Source organism: Elephantulus edwardii, unplaced genomic scaffold, assembly GCF_000299155.1.
Source record: "Elephantulus edwardii isolate Elephantulus edwardi_28Jun2011 unplaced genomic scaffold, EleEdw1.0 scaffold00126, whole genome shotgun sequence".
NCBI lineage: Eukaryota > Metazoa > Chordata > Mammalia > Macroscelidea > Macroscelididae > Elephantulus > Elephantulus edwardii.
The window spans coordinates 7771435-7788454 of record NW_006399876.1 but is presented as its reverse complement, the minus strand read 5'-3'; the positions used below and the strand labels follow the sequence as shown (position 1 = coordinate 7788454).

General features: G+C 38.0%; 1 protein-coding gene across 1 annotated transcript in view; it reads left to right on the top strand.

Moving 5' to 3' along the window:
* The first annotated feature begins 157 nt into the window (after positions 1-157).
* Positions 158-17020, top strand: part of KDM2A (lysine (K)-specific demethylase 2A) — a 148046-nt gene continuing 131183 nt past the window's right edge. Inside the window, exon 1 of the mRNA XM_006893265.1 lies at positions 158-289. Coding sequence (XP_006893327.1) covers positions 248-289 — 42 coding nt within the window. The 5' untranslated portion in view covers positions 158-247. The remainder of the gene's footprint in view (positions 290-17020) is intronic.

Below are 17020 nucleotides of genomic sequence, written 5' to 3'. Positions count from 1 at the left end.
TTTTTTTTTTTTAAAAAGAAGTAATTTTTTAATTGTTGTTGTTGCTGGGATTTGGGTGGAAATTTTAAAAAGCATATTGGTTTTTTCATCAGTCTTTGGATGAGAGAATAGGCCAAGTTCAAGGATGAGTTCTCATCTCTGCTCATATTCTTCTTCTTCAGTGTTGCGTTCTGGTTCCTAAGGAGGGAAGAGCAAGGCAGCCCTGGAGTGGCTTTACTTTACAGTCATTTCAACAGAAGGGTGAGAGATGGAACCCGAAGAAGAAAGGATTCGCTACAGTCAGAGACTGGTTAGTGTTTAATTTTTTTTTTTAAAAAACCACAACAACTTTTTTTTCCTCCCCAGTTGTGCACTAAAATGACTGTGTTTCCATCTGTGAGTATACTGTGATTAAAACTTTTCAGGTGGGAAGGAAGGTCTACTACCGTTTTATTTGGTTTTTAAATCCGGTTAATTAGAGCTTTAATATTTACCCTGTTTGGTAATGGAATTATAGGCAGTTTTTAACTTCTTTAGAAAAGGTTGTAAATCAAAGGCTTTTTAAAATTACTAATTGTAAAGGATTGCTTATTTCACAATGAGACACTGTAATAAAGGCAGACATAGTACAAGTTTTAGGGTCAAAACTGTTTGAGGAAGATGAGTTTTGTTTGATTTTTCTATTTTGTTGCAACAGTGTTTGTGACTCTAGGCTGGGGAGTAAAACGTCTGAAGTATTTTATTTCCTAAATAAACACTTTGATAAATTTAGAGGGACATTGGGGGAGGGGGAATTTTGAGGACAGAATATTGGATGCTGATAAAATACTGCACTTTGAGAGGTATACAGGAAAGAAATCTTGTAGAAATAAATTTGTTCTCAGTAATGGTTGGTGGGAATTTTTTTATGTATACATAGGAATCCTTGCTTGTTCCAGATCCCACTTTGCTTTCAGAGTTTCCCTGTTGGAGCTTAAGAATCTGATTTTTGTTTCCTTAGTCAAAGAGAGCTTTATTAATAGTCTGACTATTTATTTCAGAAATTTGAATTTGTGTTTGTAGAGTGGGAAATGAGCAAAGCCACAGAATTGTGTGCATTTTATGAAATTTGCTGAACTGAAAGGTCTAGAAGATTACTGAAGGAATTTATAGTAGTTTTATTTGCCTCTACAGCTTAGGCTGAGTTTGAAGGAACAAGAATGGTGTTCTAGATTCTTCATTATTTCTATTGATCCTATTCCTTCCTAGAAAAGGGCTTTTTAAAAAAACTGTTAAGATGTTTGTAATATATTGGTAAAACTATCCAGCAGGCATATATTTATATATTTGGGTGAGCCTAGTTTCAGATACTTGCTTGTCTCCCAGTCTATGTGTTGAAATTATAATTCTTTTTATCGAACTTTTAGAGATAAGGTAGATTAGTGTCAGAATTTAGAACTTAGATTTTTTTTTAAAACATTTCTTGAATTAAACTTTACTTTGGAAAAAGAAAGACTATTGTTGCTATGTACTGTCCAGTCAGAATAGACTTCTTAGCTGGACCTCCAGGAGGTTTTCAGAGACAGTGAATCCCATGGGAGGATATTGCCCATCTTTCTTCCAAGGAACAGGTGCTGGATTCAGACTTTTGGCCTTTGGATTGGCAGTATAATTCCTTACCACTAGGCCATTTGAGCTCAGAAAGAGAGAGAATGCTATAAAACACTGCTTTGCAGGCGGTCCTTGCTGGATAACATGTACTTTTGTCATGTAAGCCTTTCACATTTTATATGGCCCAGACTGTAGTGTGTAAGGAAATTCAAGGGATCTATGACTTTTAGCTGGTTGAGATTTTTTTGGGCAGGTAAAGAAGAAGATAATTGCTACCTGTTATTAAATGCATTAAACCTTTAGTATATATTTTTCTTTTGATTGATGTTGTAGCTGTGTTGTATGGGAGGGTACATCATATTGTTTTAGAGATGTTTCTCACTAAGAGAGTCCCCTGGTGGCACATTGCCTAAAGTGCTTAGCTGCTAAAAGATGAATGGTTTGAATCTACCAATTGCCCTGTGGGAATGGCACCTGACTTCTATAAACATTATAGCCTTGGAAGTCCCATGGCACAGTTTTTTGGCCCATAGGGCCACTTAAATCAGAATCGGCTTACAAATAGTAAATTTTGTTTTTACTGATAATCTGCTTTCTAAGATTACATGGTGAAAGTATATTTAATAATAAAACTTTTAATATTAGAATATTTTATCTGCTTGCTGAGTGACAGTCTTTGAGACTTAAACTCATCTCTGTCTAAATAATTCCATATTGATTAAGTTAGATCTTGTTTGAGGATTTTTAAGACTAACATAAAGTCAGAATGAGAAACTTCTTTAAATGAAAGTATCAAAAAGCTCTTTTCTAAAGCTAGATTTTATACTGACTAATAGTATTAACTTAAAAAAATATTTTAGCACTTGTATCATAAGAAAAACTTTGAGAGAGGAGGTAAGATGATAGGTTTTTTAATAGAGCTTTGTGGTTAAAGTTTAGTGGTCCATGCCTTGTTTGTCAGATAGAATTGAACTACCTGCATTATAATGTTGACTGTTGCTTCTGTGTTCCTGGGGCACAAAACCTAGGTTATATCCCTCTGTGATGAGCCTTAAAGATAGTCTTTTGGAAGAAAAAAAAGTGTCAAAGTCTGAGGACAGGCTTATTTCAGAGAATGACTTCTATTCAGCATTCTGCACTGGTCTGAAAAAAAAAGTTATAACTATTAATTATATGTTGTTGTTGTTGTTGTTGTTGTTATGTGCCGTCGAGTCGTTTGCGACTCATAGCGACCCTATCTACAACAGCCGTAAACCCTGCTCTATCCTGTGCCAATCTCATTGCCTCTGACACACCCATCCCGATTACCCCAATCACTGAATCAATCCACCTCATAGAGGGTCTTCCCCTCCTGCACTGTCCCTTTACTCTACCCAGCATGATGCCCCTCTCCAAAGACCTGTCTTTCCTTACATGTCCAAAGTATGTCAGACAAAGCCCCAGAATCCTTGCCTCCAAGGAGCAGCCTGGTTTAACCCTCTCTAGGATAAATCTGTTTGTACAACACAACACACGTAGATGAACAGAAAGATCTTTCACTGCTCCACAAATTGCTGTCTGTCAGATACTCCTCTAAATCTAAACATTCAGATTAAGACAGACTAGGAAGAAGGATTGGCCATCCACTTCTGAAATGGCAGGCCTCTGAAAACCCTGTGTACAACAAAACCCTATGTACAACAAAAATGTAGAAATTAATTATATATGTAGTAAAATTACAATACTTGGAAGAAATGCAGAGTACAAGCATGGTGAGACTGTTTCATGTGCATGTCATCAAGAGGGGCCAATTCCTGTAAAAGAACGTTAGGCTTGGGAAGTTAGAGTCAGTCAAAGAAAGACCGACCCTCACTGAATTAGGTGTGCACAGTGAGTGCAGCAGTGGGCTCAGGAACAGCAGAGATTGGGCGGAAGGTGCAGGACTGGGCAGGATCTTGCTCTCTTTCCAGATTACTTGGGATTTGTTCTGTTGTGCATAGGATCGCTATCAGGCATTGCCAACTTAATAGCATCTCATAAAATGACCATAAGAATAGGTCCTTTTTTAGTGCTTTATTTTTATGCTAGTTCTTTCACATGTACAGACCAAATTCAGTAAAGCAAATTTTCCCCTTAATATTTACTTTTGTTATTGTTGAGAATATATACAATGAAATTGTATACTAATTCAAGAGTTTCTCCTCGTATAGTCTTGTGACCTTGATGACATCATCTTTCAAGGTATGCAACCATTCTCACCCCTTTTTTGGAATTGGATCGCCTTCATTAACAAACTCACTGCCCTCTAAGGTTACTGTGTAATCTTTCCAGTTGCTATTGGTGCTTTGATCCCACACAAATAGTTCTTAAAAAGAGCATTATGTTAAAATTTGAGCCTGAGCCTGAGCTCACCCCTCTGTTCATCTTACAGTTAAATAATAGATAGTTCTATATAGATTATTTAGACCACCTCACAAGATTACAAGGGCAGTATTAATTCAAGGATAAAACTCAGAAAGGTAGGAAGAGAGGATGAAGGGATGAATGGAAACAAGAGTGTTGTTAACAGAAGTGTTGTTAGGAACTGTCAAGTCCACTGTGACACGTAACCCTGTGGGCAACAGATCGACACTTTCCCTTGTCCTGTACCACCCGCATAGTCTCCACTCTGCTCAAACCCACGGTGGCAGTCCCTGATGGTCTGTTGGGTGTCTTCATGTCTTTTGCTGACCCTCTACTTTTTGCAGCATGTTTTTTCCCCAGGGACTGGTGCCACCTGACAACATGTCCAAAAACAGGTAGTGGGGAAAATGGTGATAAAACAGAGGGATTATAGTCAAGGTGGTAGAATATGAATGGATGTTTGAATGGAATATTAATCTTAAAATTTGCACTCAGATCATAAATTGTTGTTTTTTAAACTTCAGACAGACTTTTTTCTAATTAAGTTAAACTTCTGTCTGGCTTGAAAATGACTTTGTAGAGTACTTTTTTGTTTAAGTTTTAAATTTATCTTGGGATAATAGTTAATAGTTCATCAACCTTCTGTGACCTCAGAGTGTTGAAAGTCTGTGAGAATTTGAAATTCTATTCTGCATTTTCTCTTATGACTAGGATTCTTTTATGGAATCTTTGATCGTTATTCAGTAGAGGTAGCCAGGCACCATCTAGTTCTCCTGGTCTCATGATAAAGGGGAGCAGTTCTGTATCTTCTGTTCCTGAGTCTCCTTTTGTTGCTCTAGGTGACTAGAGACCAGCTGTTGTGCCTTAGACAGCTCCTTGAAAGCTTTTAAGGTGCTAGGCACTATGCAACAAACTAGAAGGTAGCATGTTAAGAACAGTTAACTGAGGGTGTGTGTGAAACTGATTTCAACCTGCAAACCGAGGAAACAGATCTCAGGAGTATTGCTTGTATATAATGAGCCTCAGTAGGTAATTTTTTTTTTTTAGGAGCTACTCTTCTTAAAATTATTTCCAGTCTTTTTGTCATTATTGTAAACATATCTGTCACACAGCTCCTGTCATTTAACTGTACAATACACTCAATGCTATCTTACACATAATCAGTATAATTTTTCCATTACCTTTAAACACACTCCACCCTGCTCTTTTCCTCTCCCTCCTTTATGCCCCTGGTAACTACAAATATATTTTGGTCTCTATTCATTTTCCTGTTCTTATCTTTTTATATAAATGAGGTCATACGATATTTGTCTTTTTTCTTTGATTGACTTGTTTTAATCACCATAGAATGTCTTCTGACACATACATAATATACATGGATCAAGATTTCGTTTCTGCTGGGGTCCACATTATGTTCATTCAGTCATCTCTTGATGTGCTTTTGTTTCCACCTTGGCTATTGTAAAAGTGCTGCAACAAACACTTGTGTACAACAAATCTCTTGTGTCTCTATTTTCAAGTCTTTTAAGTGCATACCAGGGTGTGGAATTACCGGGTCAAGTGGTGGTTCTGTGGAGCTCTGGGGACATAGTACATAATGTGTCAAGCTGCTTCCCAAAAGGTCAGTGATTTGAATCTATGAGCGGCTCCAGGGCAGAACAGTGGACGGTCAACAGAAGTTCCCACTCACAGTGATCAGGTTTCTGAGGTCATAAATCTTGACAGGAGGAGACTCCTCAACTTGAGAGCACTTCAGAGCTGCTGGTGGTTTTGATGACTGCCTTTGGGTTAACAGTGCAACACACTGTGGTCTACACCAGCGGAACTCCTACCAAGCTGTCCTGAACAACAGCTAGTCATGTCATCAACTGAGAACTGACACATAGCCGACTTTTAGGAGGCTAGAAATCACACTTGAGATAGCTTATCTTTCTTTGGTTGAGTATCTGGTGGATTTGAACCGCAGGCCTTTACGATTGCAGTGCAGCTTCTTACTGCTAGGCCACCGGAGCTCTCTACGAAGCCATCCTGGTGGGGCTCTCATTGTGATTTTGATTTGCATCTCCCAGATGTGGGATCTCTGGTGGCATAGTCAGTAAGGAGTTGATCTGCTGACCAAAAGGCTGGGCTTTGGCAGTTTGAACCCACCAGTGACTCTTTTTATTTTTATTTTTTTATTTTATTTATTTTTTTTTTATTTTGTGTGCGTGTACCGTCAAATCAGATCTGACTGGTACAGGAGGATATTGCGCCTCCTTCTCCGGCAGAGCATCTGGTGGATTCGAACTCTGTTCCTCTGGGATTGCAGTGCAGCTTCTTGCCACTAGGCCACCAGAGCTCCCCAACCAGTGACTCTTTGGGTTTGTGCGATTTACAGCCTCTGGAAGGTCAGCTCTGAATTAGTTTCAACTTGATGACAGTGAGTGAGTGCCGGTTAATGAAGAAGCCCCAAATGTCCGGGGTTCAGATCCACCAGGAAAAGATATCATCTGCTTCTGTAAAGATTTACAGTCTTTCAAATCATGTGGGCAGTTCTAGTCCGTTCTGTGCAGAGCTGATGTGATTTGGAATCGACAGAAGTGGGTTGGACAGGTAATAATGTTGAGCATCTTTTCCTGTGTTTAGTGATCGTATGAATGTTTTCTTCAGTGAATTATCTGTTCAGATTATATACTTTGTCCACAGAATTTTACGGTGTTAGTTGGTAAGTTTAAGGCCCTAATATATTATCAGTTTGTTTTTGTGTATGGTGTGAGGTGTGGATCCATAATAAATTTATTTGGAAATCCGATTTCCCTAGCTTCTTTTATTGATGAGATTTCTATCTGAAAGTCTTAGCACCCTTGTCAGAATGGAATTTACCATACTTTGTGGGTTTATTCTTAGACTCTCAGTAGTTTTATTTGACTAGTCTATATATTTGTTGTTAACCAGTGCTTCTCTGTAGTGTGTTTTAAAATAATGAAGATGAGTGTTCACCTTTGTTCTTTTTCTGGGATTGTTTTTCCTGAGGATTACTTTTTCCAAGTCTGTAAACAATATTGGAATCAGAGTAACTTTTGTGTTAAATTTATAGATTACTTTGAGTAGTATTGACGCCTTGCAATCCATGAACATGAAACTTCTTTCCATTTACACAAGTGTTCTTTAATCTCTTCTGGATCCCTGGTGACACAGTGGTTAAAGTACTCAAGTTGTTGGTTCAAACTTGACAGCTGCTTTATGGGAGAATGATCTGGCAGTCTGCTTTCATGACGATTTATAGCCTTAGAGACCCTCAAGGGCAGTTCTTCTTTACTGTAGGGTCACTTATTTCTTGTTAGGTTTGCTCTTGTCTATTTTATTCTTTTAGAGGTATTGTAACTGGGATAATTTCCAAACTTTTAAATTTCTCCCTACTGCTATATAGACACTCTCCTGATTTTTATGGTGCTTGTTGGTACCCGACAACTTTGCTAAATATTATTAGCTTTAGACATTTTCTTGTGAATTCCATGGAATTTTCTATATATGAGATTATGCCATCCTTAAACAAATAATTTTGCCTTTGTTACCCCTAATCTAGATATTTCCCCCCCTCTTTTTTTTATTGCTTTGGCTAGGACTTCTAATACAGTATTGAATGAAAGTGAGAATGGGTACCTTTATTTTGTACTCATTTTCATGGAAATAGCTCTCAGTCTTTGTACATACACATGTATACATACATATATACACACACACCCCTACATACATATATATTTTCTTTTTTAAAATTTTTTATTGATACTTTAACAAAAATTTACAGAAAACTTAGATTTCCATTCATTGACTGTTGCATATTTTCCTCTTTATCCCCCAATTCCGTTTTCTCTTTAAAGAGATTCTTTCAGTACATATGTTTTCTTATTTTCAAGTAAATAGCTCTCAGTCTTTACTTACACACACACACACACACACACACACACACACACACACACGTCCCACGCCCATTCTTGAATCATATTGAGGAGTTGCCCTCTTAGTCCAGTTTTCTTTGGATTTTTCATTAAGGAAAGGTGTTAGATTTTTAGAAAATGCTTTTTCTACATCTGTTGAGATGATCATGTTATTTTCTGTTATTCTATTGATGTGCATTATATTGATTGGTTTTCTGTTTTTGGACCATTCCTCTATAATAAATCCTACTTAGTTATGAACCAGGAGGTAGTTGTGCGCAGGGAAACACGGCATTGTTTAAAATTAAGAAGAGGAGGAAGTTCTGGTAGCCTAGTGGCAAAAAGCTGCACTGCAGTCCTAAAGGCACATGGAATCCACCAGATAGCTCCACTGGAGAAGGAGGGATGATCTCCTGTGCTAGTTGGATCCCTTTCAAAGGCATGCAACATGTAAAACAACAACAACAAACCAACAAAAAACTCCAAAATTAAGAAGAGGAGGAAGGGGGGAAGTAATAATGGAATGCATCAGGATTGTATTCTCTCTCCATATCTATTCAGTCTGTATGTTGAGCAAATTATTTGAGAAGCTGGAATCTGAAGAGGAACTGGCATCAGGATTCAAGGGAGACTCATCAGTAGACTGCATTATGCAGAATGATAAAACCTTGCTTGCTGAAAGTGAGGAGGACTTGAAGCACTTGTTGCAAGAAGATCAAAGAATGCATATAGCCTTCAATATGGATTGCATCTCAGTGTCAAGAAAACAGAGATTCTGTTACTAAATGCATACCTATGTTTATCCACAATAGCTAAGAGTTGGAAACAGCCTATGTGCCCATTAAGAAACGAATGGTTAAAAAGCTGCACTGCAATCCCAGAGGTGTGTGGTTCAAATCCACCAGATGCTCTGCTGGAGAAGGAAGGGCATTGTCCTATTCCTGTACCAGTCAGATCTGATTTGATGGTATACACACACACACACAAAATAATAAAAATAAAAAAAAAACAACAACAAATCGTTAGAGAAGCTGTGGTGTATTCACACAGTGGGATACTAGCTGCATTGAAAAACAAGGAACTCATGCAGTATTATTCAAAATGGGTGATGCTGGAGGACATTATGCTGAGTGAAATATCTCAGTCACAAAAGGACAAATACTACATAGTGCCACTGTTGTGAAACAGGACTGAAAAAGATGGGATAATGTATACTGTGTTGAAACAGATGAGGGAGAAAACTGTTTAAAAGGAATATGTGATTAGGTATTATTGTCATGACAGTCCAGAGCGAAGGCTGCACAGTGGAGTGGACCTGGGGGGAGGGATTGTAAAACAATGAAAGGCTTCTACTTTTCAAAGAGAAGAGTGTACTTACTGGTTGGGGGAGGGGTTGGCAGGGAGAAAAGTGCAACAGTGAATGAGTAGAAATCCAAAGTCTGTAAATTTTCATTAAAACTAATAATAAAAAATTTAAAAAATATTCTACCACTGAACTGATAAGCAACATCATGATGGATGAAGAAGAGATTGAAGCAGTCAGCAACTTGATCTTACTTAGATCCACAGTTAACATCCTTGGTAACAGAAGTCTGGAAATTGGGAGATATATTGTACTGGGAAAATCTGCAGTTAGGGTCCTCTCCAAATTATTGGGGAATAACAATTTCAGTTTGAGGACTAAGGTGTGTCTGATTGAGGCCTTGGTCTTTCCAGTCACTTGCTATGCATCTGAGAGCTGGAGATTGAATAGGGAAGACAGAAGACGAATTGGTACCTTTGAGGCTGTGGTGTTAGAGAAGGGCACTGAGAGGGTGCAGCCAGGGTGCTCTTTGGAGGCAGGGATGATGAGGCTTTACCTCACATACTTCACACATGTTACTAGGAGGGGCTGTTCCTTGGAGAAGAAAAAGATGCTTAGAAGGGTGGAGAGTTTGAAAGGAAGACCCTCAACCAGGTAGATTGACAGGTTGCCTGCAGTAATGGACTCTAGTGTATCAGGAAGGGTGAAAATGGCACAGGATGGAACAGGGTTCAGAGTTAATTGTTTAAAGAGTTGCTCTGAGTTTTGCTCGACTCGACGACACCTAATGACGACACCTAACAACAGTCGTGGTGTAAAATTTTAATGAGTTTATACAAATTTGTGGCAAGTCATTTTCATTCGTTTTTCATTTGATCATTCATATGTATTTTGTTTTATAATACTGTAGTTGTAGTTTCATTTTATTTATGCACATTTAATACTGTAGTTACCATTGGAACCAATGTGTAGCTGACCACCCAGAGGGGTTTTTTTTTCGGTGCAGTAAATTACACAGATGGTGGATTTGAATTGTGTGCCTTGGGGTTGACACCGCAGCTTCTTACTACTAAGCCACCAGAGCTCCCTTTAATTACACTGTTGTTGTGGTGTACTATTGAGTTAGAACCCATAGCTGACTCTCCAGTGAGTTATCAGAGGCAATAAATCACACAGGAGGAGATTGCCCATCTCTTTCCCATTGGAGCAGCTGGTGGATTCAAACCCTGTACCTTTGTGTTGACACTTAGCCAGTAGAACTCCTTTAATTAGTGTAACTTAACTACACTAAAGTAGTATCATTAATGTCCGTATCTGATTAACTTATGTATTTCCTTTCCCTTCTCCCAGCTTATTTTATTAATTTTTACTCTGTTTCCATCGTGATAACCATCCAAGAATGATTCTGTATGTATGTAAACCTTTCATTAGCTTTTTAATATCTTCCTCATTGCTGTCAAATTGAAATAGTCTCACAGCTGACCCTCCAGAAGTTGTTTGGCGGTTATAAATTGCTTCGTAGGAAATACTTCGTATATTTCCCTTGGAGCTGCTAGCAGATTTGAACTATCAGGGAGGTCCCAGTTTGGGATTAGAAGAGCTGTTTCTATGGACTATCTCGCCAAAGCTCTCCTTTTTATAATTAGTAGTGGACTTAACACTGTAATAAAAAAACTCTAGGGATCTTTAGCCGAATAGTCTGTAGGGAGTTTCACTGCTAATACAAAGGTGTGTCACCTCTCTGAGGATTGAAAACTGTCAGCCACTCCACGGGAGAATGATGGATAGTCTCCTCCTGTATGATTTATAGCCTTCAGAGACCCACCAGAAGGTCAGCTATGGGTCAATTTTGATTTAACAGCAGTGAGTTTTTATATTCTGTGATAGTCTTTAAGTGACTTATTTTAACATCATATTCTCTAGATAATCCAGGTCAAGCAGTGGTTGAAGAATTTTTTTAGTTTTTAAGTGTTACGTAGTATTCCTTTGTGTGAATATACTATAGTTTTCTTTATCCATTTGTCCACTGAAGGACACTTGGGTTCTTTTGATCTCTTTGCTATTGTAAATAATGCTAAAATAAACATGGATGTGCATATATCTGTGAAGCAACTAATTTCTTTAGGATATATAGCTAATAGTGGAATTGCTAGATCAAAAGCTCTTTCTGCTCCCAGTTTTGTAAGGAAGTGCCAGAACCACTTGACATTTCCACCAGCAGGGTATGAAAATTCCAGCCCCTCCACATCCAGTCTAGCATTTGTTGGTTGCTATCTTACTGAGATTTGATGTTATTGTTAGAGTTGTGACAAGACATTTTTTAAAGTGAAGTGGCTGGTATAAAAATGCTTGTCTTGTTTGTGAACTTACGTTTTTCCCTGTTCATATGAAGATAATTAGACTTTTGAAGGTGATATATATGGGAAGTTTGGGATATACCCTGTTTTCTTTTGCGTTGTTGGAGATGAGCTAAACAACCAGGAATTGACATAGATGTATAAGCAATGTTTGACTTTTCTTAAGCAAGATATCATGTCTTGGTTATTAAATTAGAAGTACTTTTAAAATAAAAAACTTTTAGTACTTTGTGTGTCAGTTTCTAGGTCAGAGCCAGGCCTTCAGCATAATATAAACATTAAGTTTATGTTATGTTGAATATTTATGTATCTAGAAGGTTTATATGCTTAGGCGATAATATAAACCCAGGTTAGGAGCTTCATTTTGATGATTGGGTGGAATTTTGGTTCTGTGATAAAGATTTATTTCATAGTAAGTATAAATGTAAGGTTTTATTGAGAAACTTTGAAGGAACTTTTTTGTATATTTAATTTCAGGAGGTAAAATGTTGAAGTAGCTTTTTATTTTTGTCACTGTCCATACATTTTTTTAAATGAGAGATGTTCAGCATATCTTAGTTTCTTAATCTAAAATGTTAGGTCATGGAAGTTAAAAATCAATAACCTTTAAGGTTTTAAAACCATACTAGTCCTGAGTAATCTCCACTGTGGTATACAAAATAAAAGACAAAAAAATAATGTCCCATCTAACGCCCATGCTGTTGATCAATTCCAACCCATAGTGACCTGTTGGGTTTCTGAGCCTCTAAATCTTTATAGGAGGAGACTACCTAGCTTTCTCCTGAGGAGCAGTTGGTGGATTTGAACCACCAAGCCTTTGGCTATCAGCTCAGCATGTATTACCAATTACATCACAGACCTCCTTGTACATCTAAAAGAGTTGTTTGAATGAAATGTCATACTATATTATCCAGTTTGGTTTTCTTCACTTTTAACATATTTTACAATAATCAGTAGTATTTATTCTCAATCTGGAGGGTATGCTACACCTATATTTACATTTACGGGAACTCGGGTGGCCTAAGTGGGTTAAGGAGTTGCGCTGCCAACCCAAAGGTAGGCAGTTCAAATCCACTACCTGCGCCAAGGGAGGAAGATGAAAAGTCTCTGAAAACCTGCTGGAGGGTCAGCTTTGAGTCAGTACGGACTTATATGGAAAAATTCACTAGCCCTTGCCAGAGGTAATTGGAGAAACAAATGACCAAGTCAAATCGGTGTAAAAGAAAGTGAAGACACTAAATTTCAGGGTAAAGGGAGCTGTGTAATTCTGCTCCCCACCAGATCCATCTAAGTTTAGCGATGGTATCTGAAGAAAGGATGCTTATTCACTTGAGAGTTCTATTTGCTTGTCACTCTTGATGATGGGATCCAGAGGATCTTATTAGAGGATGTAAGGATGTTATTATATAATGTTGGATGTTCAACTCTGTTAATATGCCTTACATAGATCATTTTCTCTGAAAGAGTTCAATTGTATATCTGGTTCAAGAAATAGGAAACCTCACTTTCAGATCTTCCTGGCCAGGAATGAGTTAGACAGTGAAGAATCTTGATTTTTAAGCTGTTTTATTTTTCCCAGCATGAAAATATAATATTGTTAACACCTAGAGGGAAGTTACAGATGGCCTAAATGAGCCTTGTCTGTTTACTTATTTATAATTATTTCATTAGGTTGATTGTGTTCGTGGAAGAGTTCACTGTTAGCTTTTCCTCCTTGATGTAGGAAAAAGTTGTTGCTTGTTTTTGGGTGATTGAAGGTGCAGATAATGAGGGAGATAATTCGGGATCCAGAATGAGTATTATACTTGAGTTTGTTCAATTTCTACTTTTTTACTTTGCTGAAACTAGTCAGTGCCTTATTTTTTGTTTGTATATATCTTTATGCTAGGAAGAGTTGGAATTTTGCTTCTGTTGATGCTCTATTTTGTATACTTGGAGTAGTGCCTGCCACACGAAAATAAATGCTCAGTTTTTGTTGATGTTGAGAGCTTTGAGAATTACTTTTCTTTGCTACCAGTTTCCTTGAGTCCTGAGAATAGGCTACTAGTAAGGAGTAGATGATGAGTAAGATACCTGGGTACGGGGCTCATAGAGAAGCTATGACCCAGCAGGTGGAAGCCATAATGAATCAAAACTTCTGCTAATCATACAGGCCAGATATGAGTACATTTACAATATTTGGAACATCAGAACTAATAGAGAATGTACTTCAGTGACTTTAAAAGCTAAGTCTGAATTTTAATCTTTGCAATTTTTAATCCCTGTCTTCAGCCTGATGGGTCAAGTTTTTGGCTGATTTTTAGACAGTCTTAAAGATGTGAAGTTCCAAATGGTACAGCTAACTATTCATTAAAAATAATTAGATGGGTATTTATATACCTCTAGTGGGTTTTCAGAGGCTGTAAATCACATGGGAGAAGATTGCCCATCTTTCTTTCATGGTGCAGCTGGTGGATTCAAACTGCTCTGGCAACATAGTTTCCCGTACTCTAGGCCACCAGAACTCTCATTAGTGGATCATAGGGAAAAAAATTTTAAACCAGTCTCATAAAAGAGAAAGTACTCAGACTACTATTTGTTACAAAATATGAGCCTCTATTTAAAGATGTAAAGTTCCAAACTTTACCACCTGCTTCACAGGATTGTTTTGAGGATTAAATGAAGTACCTTACTTATTTTTTAAAAGAAATTTTTATTTTATACTAGTTTGCTTACAAAGTTTGTATACGTTTTTCACACTGGATTTTTTCCATTTCCTTTACCCACCTTTCCCTCTACCCATCAAATTGTGCAACCCTATGATTACCTTCCAGCCCATCCTCACCTCTCTGCTCCCTCTTCGATCCTCAGATCTGTTTTACTAGTTTTCTTTCTATTTCTACAGTAATAGTCTAATGCACTATTTGTCTCTCTTTTTTTCCCCCTCTCCTTTCGTTCCTTGTTGTGTACTGTCGAATTGGATCCTGTTGGCACAGGAGGAGATTGCTACTCCTCCAGCAGAACATCTGGTGGATTCACACCCTGCACCTTTGGGATTACAGTGCCTCTTCTTGCCACTAGGCCACCAGAGCTCCATAGTATTTGTCTATATGAGACTGAGTTAGTTCACTTAGCATAATGCACTCCAGGCCCTCCCAAGTTATGTAGTAATTATCAGAGTCATTGCTCCTGAATGCTGCATTGTATTTTATTATGTGAATGTACCACAATTTCTCAATCCATACGATTATGGTTGGACATTTGGGCTGTTTGCATGTTCTTACAGTGGTGAGTAATGCTTCTATGAACGTGGTATAAAAAGTCTCTGTGTCTCATTTCTAATTTTTTTGAGATATATTCCAGGCAGTGGAATAGTTGGGTCATATAGAATTTCTATGTTCAGCTTTTTGAGGAAACATCAAACTGTCTTCCAGAGTTGTTGCACCATTTTACAGTCCCACCAACAGTGTGTAAGAGTTCCTATCTCTCCACATTCTCTCCAATATTTTTACTTGCTGTCCTCTTAAACTTTACAACTGTTAATGGGGTGAGATGGTATCTCAGTGTGGTTTTGATTTGCATCTCTTATTGCTAGTGATTTTGAACATTTCTTCGTGTATCTGTTTGCCATCTGAAAGCTTCCTCTTTGAAAAGTCTTTCCCAATCCCAGAGGTATGTGGTTCAAATCCACCAGATGCTCTGCTGGAGAAGGAGGGGGCAACCTCCTCCTGTACCAGTCAGATCTGATTTGACGGTACATGTAAACATAATACAATAAAATAAAAAAAAAAGTCTTTCCATGTCTTTTGCCCATTTTTGTAATTGTGTTATCAGGCTTTTTCTTGTGGAGGCCCTATGGGATTCTGTAAATGTTTGTTATGAAACCCTTGTCTGAGATGGTATTGCCAAATGTTTTTTCTCCAGTCATTAGGTTTTCTTTTTACTCTGTTGGGAAAAAAGTTTTTGATGCACACAGTGATGTAATCTTTAGAAGGGCCCATTTATCAATTTTATCCTCTTCTTGTGTTTGTTAAAGTACCTTATTTAGGGGTGGCGAGGCGGTGGCGTTCTGCGCGCAACCTTCAGCGCTCTGGCCGACTGGCTTGGCGTGCTAGCCAGGTTCCCCTCGACGCACACCAGGCGTGCCCCTGTCCCCGCCAACCCCCCCCCAAAAAAAAAGGTACCTTATTTAAATGAACTGAAAGCAGAATGGTTTTAATTTTAGTTGAATCCACAATCAGCATGGTAACTTGGTTTTGGTAGGTGCTATCGAGTTGACTGCGACTCAGAGAAACTCTTTGAACAAGAGAGCTAACTTTGCCCTGTCCTGTGACATCATCACTATCTCTAATATACTCAGTGATAGACCTCATGATAGCAGTAATCCAGCATTTCCCCATCTACTGTCAAAGACCTCTTAAAAGTGCTAAAGAACATCAGTTTAAAGATTAAGGTGAACCTGATCCAAGCCGTAGTATTTTCAGTTCCTTCTTATGCACCTGGAAGTTGGACAGTGAATAGGACAACAGAAGAAGAATCAATTCTTTTGAATTGTGTGGGTGAAAAGTTACACAGACTTCCAAAAGAACAAACAAATCTGTCTTGGAGGAGATGTAACCAGGATGCTCCTGGGAGGCCAGGATGGTGAAACTGTCTCACATAATAAGGGCGTGTATCAGGAAAGGTCAGTAAGCTGGAAAAAGTAGACAGGTGGTCAGTGAAAGAGGCGATTAAATGCATTGACTAACAGTGAGATAGAGTAAGGTTCAGATCTGTTGTTGGTAGTTTTGCATGAGTTTTAGTGGACTTATCACATCTACCAACAACATCTATTTAGTTGAAAATTAAAGCAACCTAACTAAAAGAACGGGTGACAGGACTCTATTGAAGATTAATCTTGGCATGTGTTAGAGTAACCCAAGTGATCTTGATAGTACAATGAAAAACACTGTGTAAAATGTCTTAAATTTAAAAAGTAAATTTTCTTCCCAACAGATACTTACTTAACATCCTAAAATAATATTTCTTCCCTAACATATCTACTAATTATCCTAAATAAGAAACTGCTGTTGTTTATGCCATCAAGTTGATCTTGACTCCAAACAGTCCTCTAAGATAGGATAGAACTACCTCATAGAAAGCCGGAACAAAGAATTAGAAGGAAATGATATGCAAAAAACTGAGTTAGAAAATAAAAAAGGGAAGAAATCGCTAGGCATCTCTTAAGCTGAGAGTAGATTTAGAGTACTAAAGGATGCTATCGTCAAAATCTTGAAAGATCCAGGAAGCATCAAAAGGAATATACAGACTAACTAGATGGAGGGAATACATAGAGTCACTGTACCAAAAAGAATTGGCTGACATGGAACTGTTGCAGGAAGTAGCATTCCATTGATCAGAAACCAGTGGTGATGTTGGAAGAAATTCAAGCAGTAATGAAGGCATTGGCAAAAACAAGGCCTCAGGAATTGTTGGGCTACCAATTGATAGGTTTCAACAAAAGATGCAGCCCT